This window comes from Myxocyprinus asiaticus, chromosome 3 (assembly GCF_019703515.2).
Source record: "Myxocyprinus asiaticus isolate MX2 ecotype Aquarium Trade chromosome 3, UBuf_Myxa_2, whole genome shotgun sequence".
Taxonomy (NCBI): Eukaryota; Metazoa; Chordata; class Actinopteri; order Cypriniformes; family Catostomidae; genus Myxocyprinus; species Myxocyprinus asiaticus.
In genome coordinates, this window is record NC_059346.1 from 6857437 (window position 1) to 6867500 (window position 10064).

At 39.9% G+C, this 10064-nt stretch overlaps 1 protein-coding gene across 2 annotated transcripts in view; it reads right to left on the reverse strand.

Annotated features, from left to right (window-relative positions):
* LOC127430321 (serine/threonine-protein kinase Chk2-like) overlaps positions 1 to 10064 on the reverse strand; it is a 29534-nt gene that overhangs the window by 13080 nt on the left and 6390 nt on the right. For both annotated transcript variants that reach the window (XM_051680060.1, XM_051680051.1), the window contains exons 3-6: positions 9568 to 9861; positions 6845 to 6969; positions 4280 to 4412; positions 3673 to 3763 (exon numbers count right to left, since the gene is read on the reverse strand). In XM_051680060.1, the coding sequence (XP_051536020.1) occupies positions 3673 to 3763; positions 4280 to 4412; positions 6845 to 6969; positions 9568 to 9850 (632 nt within the window). In that variant the 5' untranslated portion in view covers positions 9851 to 9861. The remainder of the gene's footprint in view (positions 1 to 3672; positions 3764 to 4279; positions 4413 to 6844; positions 6970 to 9567; positions 9862 to 10064) is intronic.

Sequence of the window (10064 nt, forward strand, 5' to 3'; positions counted from 1 at the left end):
AAATCGACCCCCGCTACCCAGTATTCTACTGCCAAATGTTCAGTCTCTGGACAACAAGCTCTGCGAGCTGAGAGCGTGGATCTCTTTCCAACGAGAGACGAGGGACTGCTGCATTATCTGCCTTACAGAAACTTGGATGTCTGTGGAGATTCCAGACTCAGCCATTGAACCCGCAAGGTTCTCCGTGCACCGAGTGGACAGAGCCAAAGACCTCTCAGGTAAAAGCAGAGGTGGTGTTGTATGTTTTATGATCAACAAATCCTGGTGTGATCAGAGGAACGTACGTTCTATCAAGTTTTTCTGCTCTCCTGATCTGGAATTTCTCATGCTTCTGTGTCGACCATTCTGGCTACCGAGGGAATTCACAGCGGTCATTATCACTGCTGTGTACATCCCGCCACAGACCGGGCACTCAAGGAACTGTACGGGATAAGCAAGCAGGACCCTGAGGCCGTGTTCATTGTGACCGGGGACTTTAACAAAGCCAATCTCAAATCAGTCGCACCAAAATACCACCAACACATTAGTTTTAACACACGAGGGGACCAGGTTTTAGACCACTGCTACTCTCCCTTCCGGGATGGCTACAAATCCCTCCCCCGCCCACCATTTGGCAAATTGGACCACTCTTCCATTCTGCTTCTGCCCACTTACAGGCAGAAACTGAAACAGGAAGCACCCACCCTCAGAACGATCCAGTGCTGGTCAGACCAATCAGACTCTACGCTACAAGACTGTTTTGATCACGCGGACTGGGAGATGTTCCGGTCCGCCTCTGATGACGACATCGAGCTTTACGCTGATAGCGTAACGTGTTTCATCAGAAAGTGCGTAGAGGACGTTGTTCCGACCAAAACAATACGGATCTACCCGAACCAGAAACCTTGGATTAATAGCGATGTTCGCACGGCACATGATGCACGGACCGCCGCTTTTAATTCCAGGAACGCGGAAGAGCATAAACATGCTAAACAGCAAAACGTCAGTACAGGAATAAGATTGAAGGACAGTTCAACACCACCAACTCTAGATGCATGTGGCAGGGAATTAACATCATCACAGACTTTAAAGGGAATAAAAACTCCACTGTGAACACCACTGCCTCTCTCCCGGATTAGCTAAATACTTTTTATGCTTATTTCGAGGGAAATAACACCGCCCTCGTGGAGAGAGCTCTCGCGGCCGAAGCTGCAGAGGTTAGTTCACTCTCCGTCTCTGTAGCGGATGTAACCTGATCCTTCCGACGGGTGAATATCAGCAAAGCCGCAGGTGCAGACGGCATTCCGGGCCGCGTCATCAGAGCGTGTGCGAACCAACTGGCTGGTGTTTTTACGGACATTTTCAACCTTTCCCTCTCTTTGTCTGTAGTCCCCACATGCTTTAAAACGTCCACCATTGTGCCTGTTCCAAAGCAATCCAAAATCACTTGCTTAAATGACTGGCGTCCTGTTGCTCTGATCCCCATCATCAGCAAATGCTTTGAGAGACTAATCAGAGATTACATCTGCTCTGTGCTGCCTCCATCACTGGACCCATTGTAGTTTGCTTACCACAACAACTGCTCCACTGATGATGCCATTGCATCTACAATACACACTGCTCTCTCCCACCTGGAAAAAAAAAAACACTTGTGTGAGAATGTTGTTTGTAGACTACAGCTCAGCATTCACCACCATAGTGCCCTCCAAGCTTGATGAGAAACTCCAGGCTCTTGGCTTAAATAGCTCACTGTGCAGCTGGATCCTGGACTTCCTGTCAAGCAGACGCCAGGTGGTTAGAATGGGCAGCATCATCTCCTCATCACTGACCCTCAACACCAGAGCCCCGCAGGGCTGTGTTCTTAGCCCACTCCTGTATTCCCTGTACACACGACTGTGTGGCAACACACAGCTCCAATGCCATCATTAAGTTTGCTGATGATACGACGGTGGTAGGTCTGATCACTGACAATGATGAGAGGAGGTGCACACTCTGACACACTGGTGTCAGGAGCACAACCTCTCCCTCAACGTCAGTAAGACAAAGGAGCTTGTGGTGGACTTTAGGAGAAGAGAAAGAGAACACAGCCCCATCACCATCAATGGAGCACCAGTGGAGAGAGTCAGCAGCTTCAAGTTCCTGTGTGTCCACATCACTGAGGAACTCACATGGTCGGTCCACACTGAGGCTGTTGTGAAGGCGGCTCATCAGCGCCTCTCCTTCCTGAGACGGCTGAGGAAGTTTGGAATGAACCTCCACATCCTCACATGGTTCTACACCTGCACTGTAGAGAGCATCCTGACTGGCTGCATCTCCGCCTGGTATGGCAATAGCACCGCCCACAACCGCAAAGCCCTGCAAAAAGTGTTGATGGAGGGAAGCTCACCTCCGATGATGTGTCTGGCAGTTCCAGACACATCATCGGAGGTGAGCTTCCCTCCATCCAGGACATATATACCAGGCGGTGTGTGAAAAAAGCTCGGAGGATCATCAGAGACTCCAGCCACCCGAGCCATGGGCTGTTCTCACTGCTACCATCAGGCAGGCGGTATCGCAGCATCAGGACCCGCACCAGCCGACTACATAACAGCTTCTTCCCCCAAGCAATCAGACTTTTGAACTCTTGATCTCCCACGATCAAAATACATCAGCACTGCACTTTATTACTCTTATATCTCACACCGGACTGTCATAAATTATATTCTCTCTTAACACACTGGCAACTTACTATCAACCGACAGCCTGAATGTCAATACAGTACAATACAACCTACTGTATATTTTATATATACACTATATATACTATTTTTATTGAAAAATGTGTATTGTATACTGTACATTGGATGTTATTATTTGCATATTGAGTTGTGTAATTATGTGTATATTAGATTTTAAAATGTGTTGTGTAAATCTGATGTTTATTGTAAATTGGTATATGTCTCATCACTGTCACGACTACTATGTTGCTCGGAACTGCACCCAAGAATTTCACACATTATTGCACTTGTGTATATGGTTGTGTAACAATAAAAGTGATTTGATTTGATACAGATTTCTAAGGTGGTGGAAAGGCGATAACCGATTAATCGGTTGATAGTTTTTAAAATCGATTCATAGAATGTTATAACATTTTCTTAGTCAGCACAGACATAGAGGCCACAGTCCAAAATGAATAAAATCCCAGATGTAGTTTATTTTTCAACCAAAATCCCAATAATAATCAGAAAAAAAGATATAGTGCTTAATGTGGGACTTTTAACACTAAACAAACCTGAAGCACAACGGGGACCTTTATTTTGAAATGAAGGTGACTTGGCTCTGTTACAATGTTTTATATTTAGTATTTACCAAATTAAGCTTTTTATAGCCTATACATTATTATTATTCACAATATATGAAGTTGGAGACACAGTGTAATTTTCTTTGCATGCCCTCGCTTCAGTTTAAGAAACTTAATTATCAAAGGAACACAGGAGGAATAAAAAACTGTTGGCATAAATTTTTGCTGATAACTGATATTTCCAAAAAGCAACTATTAGAATCGATTAATCGGTAAAACCGATATATCACCTCATCAGAGATATGTCTACCTCTACTAAAAGTCTCTTCAAGTAATGTTAACCACAGACCTTATTTTACTTTAAAAAATCAGTGCATGAGATTTTAAAGTTTTCTGAAATTCATGTTCACTTACGTTCCAATCTTTCGGGCAATGTGGTATTTGTTGCTGAACTCTTTAGGGAGGTTTGGCTGCTCATCACCCATCTTGTCGATGAACATGAATACTGTTGAATGAAACAACCCGCCCAAAACCAACCAACAAACCAATCAGAGTCAGAGCTAAAAGGTATCTTACAAAACATAGAGCGGTGGTTCACACAACAATAAACATTCTGTGATTTGTTCACCCTCATGTTGTTCTAAACCTAAAACCAAGATGTTAAAAAAAAAAAAAAGATCACTCTGCTCTTTTGATACAATATAAGCACAAGTGATAATATTTTTTCTCACAAAGCTATTGTTTGGCTTTAGAAGACTTTGTATAGAGTCATATGGACTACATTACTTTGTTTTTTTGTCCATTTTTAGCTTGACAGCCATTAGTCAACATTTGCACTCTTTGTATGGAAAAAATCAGCTTGAACATTCTGTTTAGCATCTACTTTTGTGTTCCATGAAAAACCCCCATACTGGTTTGGAACAAAACAAGGGTGAGTAACTGATGACAGAAAGGTCATTTTTGGTTGAACAATTCCATAAACTCCTGCTAAAAACTTAATGTGGATGACTTAAAGTCTAACCTTGATGCTTCTTTTCTGCCAGTGCAATAACAGAATTATTACTGAGCGGCCATTGCTTCCCCTTTCCTATTTTCTCGTCGTCCACCCAAGTCCCATTTCCGCTGAGATCCTCAATGTATACAAGATTTTCCTCCTGAAACAACAGCAAAGAAAACTGCAAAACAGCTTGAGTCATATTAATATCAGGGCTGTTGCTTTAACGCATTTAATGTCCCCGGACGGCAATAAGGAATATTTCTACCATCAGAGCAATTCAAGCTTGGAGTATCACCTGTTTTCAGCAGGGGGCAACAAGCGAAACTCCAGCTGCAGTATAGGCAATGTGCAGCTGTACAGAAAACAAACCACACTCAGGCTTGCTTGACACTAGCAACAGCACAAGATGAGGACAGGTTCTTGCATTCAAACACAGCTGGATGGAGCGCAATTCTGAATGCAGGGATCTCGAGACGTATTTTTCAAAATTTCAAACTATGTGTAACTTGACACAGTGACCTAAAAACTTGGACGCATGTGTACATTGACGCAGCCTTAGAAAAGCACTTATAATAAATCTATCTTGAACAGATTGACAAATCCAATTGCAAAATGGATTGCTGTGAACTATAGGCCAAGGCTTAAGGTCCCGATATACTTCATACGAAATCGAAGAACGAATGGGTGTGACGTAATTTCAAACAAAATCTGGCAAAAAAGAAGGCGCTTTTGAGTTGGTTTCTGTGGTTCGTAACAGTTTGTGGGGGAGAACTTTTAGGAAAAATCATACCGGCTGCTAAACACCATCTTAATGCTTTTGGTCCACATCATCGGTAGGTGTGACCTGGAGCTCTGCCTACCTTGAGGCCAGCAGCTAATTCGGTTTGTTATTCAGTAAGTTAGGATCAGTCAACATGAACATACCGGCGTGCAGTTATAAGCGACCTGGTGCAAATTTACCTACATCTGTACGATCGTCCAAGACCATATCATGCAATTTTATTTATTTTTTATTAATTAGTCTACAAAAGGAATCAAATCTACTCAAATACTCTCAAGTGCCCATTCACACTTTTGTTTTAAAAGCTGCTTCACTCATGTGCCATCTGCAGCTAAATTCCTTCCCACATCTGCCTAAAGTAAGATATGCCTGTCATCATGCTTTTGTCTGTATTTTGCCCATTAACACTCTTTTATACACCCACCTTTGCAGTAGTATCAGTGTCATCACAAATCACAATAAAAGAGTGTAATCGGTGCATAATATGGCCACGTACAGCATGTTAGCTCAATAGCTCCATGAATTCAGAATGTAAACAAGACAAATTAAACATTATATACTGCATATATATATTATTTTAAATCATCATCGAGTGGCTTAACTGCTTCTTTGACTGATCTAGTGTGAAATCTACTCATAGAATGAGGCATAAAGTCACACATTTTAATGTCACATTAGTTAACATTTTACATGTAGTCTTTGAGCGTCATCATATGTACCTATATGAACCTATGTCTAAACGCCTCCCACAGCGGTGTGGCAGCGGGTGTCTGAATGTTCGCAAACAGTATACCATTGTTTGGCTGTTTCAAACTTCTTTTTACCCATGAACGAAGAAGAACTTCCCAGGAAGTATATAGGGGTCTTTATGTTTAAGGGAAATAAACAATATATTGGATTCTAAAACCACTTTTTGTATTGTCTTATCAATGATATACTTTTCTGCAACATTAATGTAACATAAATGTAATATATTTTAATTATCTGAATTATTGTTATTTGAGGGCCTCAGCAAATGTGTGTATACTCTACCGGTCAAAAGTTTTGAAACACTTAATTTTTTTTCTTCTTCACATTTTAGAATAATAGTAAACTCATCACAACTATGGAATAACATAAATGGAACTATGGGAATTATGTTGCGACTAAACAAAATCCAAAATAAATCTAAACTATGTTATATTTTAGCATCTTCAAAGTAGTCACCCTTTGCCTAGAATTTGCAGACATGTACTCTTGACATTTTCTCAAACAACTTCTTGAGGTATCACCCTGGGATGCTTTTTAAACAGTATTGAAGGAGTTCCCATCTATGTTGGGCACTTATTGGCTGCTTTTCTTTATTATTTGGTCAGACATCAATTTCAAAAAATATATATTTTTTTTAAATTAAATTTTTGTTTTATAATGAAATAAATTAATATGGTGGCACAATTATATTTTTGTCTACAAAAATAATTTCAAACATTTAAACATACACCTTCAGATCAAAAGATTTTTAAGATCATGAGAAACATTTCAGTCAAGTCAGAACTTTTGACCGGTAGTGTATGTGAATTATTTGATTAATCAGAATATCATGTAATTAATTTGATTAAAGATTTTAACAATTTGTACTGTATAATTAATATACATTTTAAAAATTTCATATCGTTCAATCGCTACTCGAAACCGCTTACAGCCGAAAGATAACTGTAAAGAAAGTTGCATTTTTGTGCTTTACTTCTTATAATTAAAATTAAAATGTAATTAGCCTCATGGGTAAAAGCACATTTGATGTCTGAAAAGTTTCTGAATATTAATCTTACCTTAAAAATTCTGAAGTGTTTTTTGCTGTAAGTGTGGAAATGTGCTGATTTTTTGACAACAGAGTTGATGAACGTGTAATCACATTGTCTGTCACGTCCAAATAAATACTGATTTTCAACGCAATCTGTAAAGTATAAAAAAAGAAAGCCACATTCTTGTTATAGTACAGTAACCCCACCACCGTTAAAAGGAATGTTTAAACAAAAGTTAAGTTCTATCGACAGCATTTGTGGCATTGTGTTGATTACTACAGAAAATAATTTGTCCCTCAATTTGAATATATAAAAAGCAAAAATCATAATTACAGTAATACACTTTGAGAGGAAGTAGGGCTGCACGAAAAAACTAATTATCGCAATATGCATATTGCAAGGGTTTGTGATAATACTTTAAAAAGTAACATTTTTGGTGACACAGATTGCTGAAAATAGACTGGGCGCACAATTGCCACTTGGTGTATGCGTACAGTGTGTATAAGCGCACTACACTAACTCTTTCAACATGAGAGTAGACAATTTTTTTTATCCCCTATTCTCCCCAATTTTAAATGCCCAATTCCCACTACTTAGTAGGTCCTTGTGGTGGCATTTACTTGCCTCAATCCGGGTGGCAGAAGACAAGTCTCAGTTGCCTTTGCTTCTAAAACGTCAATCCGCGCATCTTATCACGTGGCACGTTGTGCATGACACCACGGAGACTCCCAGCATGTGGAGGCTTAAGCTACTCTCCGTGATCCACACACAACTTACCACGCGCCCCATTGAGAGCGAGAACCACTAATCGCGACCATGAGGAGGTTACCCCATGTGACTCTACCCTCCCTAGCAACCGGGCCAATTTGGTTGCTTAGGAGACCTGGCTGGAGTCACTCAGCACACCCTGGATTCGAACTTGCAGGGGTGGTAGTCAGCGTCAATAATCGCTGAGCTATCCAGGCCCCGAGAGTTGACACATTTTAATAAGTTGTCTTGTATCTTTCGACATCAACATGCTACAAGTCGGAGAGAGAGCGTTGCACCCTGCTTCATTTAAATGGTAGCTACCGTGATTTGTCACACACACCATTAAAGAGCATCAAAACAACATTTTGTGATAAAACTGACAATTTGAAAGCTGAGACTAAAATAGTGTTTCTCCAATAACTACTTCCAAGCTTAGAGGGTTAACTAAATATGTCATGCATATAGTCATGTTATACTATGCAAAAGCATGCCATATTTTATATTACAAAGGTTGTCAACCTTTTCTGACTCTTTGCCAACCCATGGACCCCCTAATATAAAATACTTGAAATTCTCAGTAACACTGTCTAATATATTTCATAAACAACATAAAAAAAAAACATTATTACAGTAATATACTGAACTAGAGTTGACCTGGTTTCTCAAATTAAAATCCTTTGCCATGTCCTGGAATCATCGTACTTCTGTATTGGCCAAAAGAGAAAGATTTATGTGTTTAATAATAGTTTATGTGTTTAAACTCTACCAAATTAGATCTGTCTGTTTGTATATCTGTCTGTCTATCGATTTATCTCTGTTTCTAAATCTAAATTAAGTGGTTTTATGAATCAACCTCAATACATGGTTACACCATCAAAATAAATTAAGGGTTAGATAAGGACAGATGCAAAAATTATTTAAGGTACACTTTCACTTTTTGTTTGTCTCTCTCTGTCTTTCTAACACCTATCCATTAGATTTGCTAAAGGCAGAGAAAAGGGTCCACCAATAAGAGGAAAATATGTTATAGATTATTCCACAGTACATAGAGTATGAAGATGAACAACCAGGAAAATACAACACAACAACACTTGGCGGGACTATCTTTTTTTAAATTTATTTTTTATCAAGACAAGGGGCGTTTTCTGAAAGCCATTTTGAAAACAATGTTTATTTTTGCGATTCCATTTGGTGGCACAGAAGTTACATACTTCACCTTTAAGAAATTCTTGTGGCTATATATCTGAAACTTTGTGTATTTGAATGTTTATTGCTTTGTCCCGTGTACTTCCATTATAATTGCTTCATTGTAACCACAATTGTTGCTTTAGTGTGGAAAAAGAGGATAGAAAACTGGAAATTTTGCATCTGATCAAGTCATGCGTGAAAAAAATAAAAAAATAAATCAGATATCTGATCAAAAATCAAAAATCCGAAATATCTGTAATCCAATCTTTACAAACCGGACTAACACCAGATCCATCTGTGGTTTGAAACCCAATCTGTTTCCTTGGAATATGTCTCATCTCAAACGGTCAGTTCGGATTTAAAATGTTTTTCGTCACATGGGACATGTTTGTAACGTCATGCAAAATGCGATATATGTGTCCGAATAAACTCATTTTCAGTCATTCTTTCCTCATAATGAACTGTGACATTCACTATGTAGTGAATACATGGAATGAGTGAAAGAGTCAGTGGCTTCGGGCATGAGCAACATGAGCTAAAATTTTCAGTTTTCCATCCTCTCTTTCCACACTGACAGCTCTTTCAGTAGTTGTATGAGAAAGTCTCATGGCATCAAGCTGACATTTGCATCATTACTAAAGCAACTGATGTAGATACACCGGATATTGACTACACTGTCTGAACAAATGGATCCATCCCTTATAAAGTGACAGCGTGATCAGTCAAATCCAAAACCACGTCAGATTTACTGTATGTGCACTGTAAACAAAGCCAATTCAGTTTCATCCATCGAGGTGGACAATACACTTAACTCAGAACACTGAAGCCCTGCACCAAGGGAATGATGCAGCCCCACACCTGAGGTTGGGGGTCCTCCTCGTCCTCTGGAATAGGTTGAAGTTCTTGGACAGGGACTGTATCCACAGAACTCAGGGTCCCTGAGCCAGAAGAAGAGCCCTGACTGGACGATGTTGGGGCGGATGATGAACTCGATCCTGGCTGGGACTGGGTTTGGGACTGGGACTGGGATTGGGACTGGGACTGGGACTGGGACTGGGAATGTGATTGGCCACTTGGTCCAGGTTCCTCAGACATGTTATCTTACTCTGGAGAGTTAGCAATGCAAAATATGAACAATAAGCAACGGACCACAACACACATGTAGAGTATGATTAAAACACTATCCTTGTCAAATGGCTATGTTTGGAATGAAATACTTGCTTGCCTACTGTATATATGATGTACTGCCTACTATTTTTTAAAAAGTAGCAAGTGAAACATTAGGCAATACACAGAATATCAAACACAG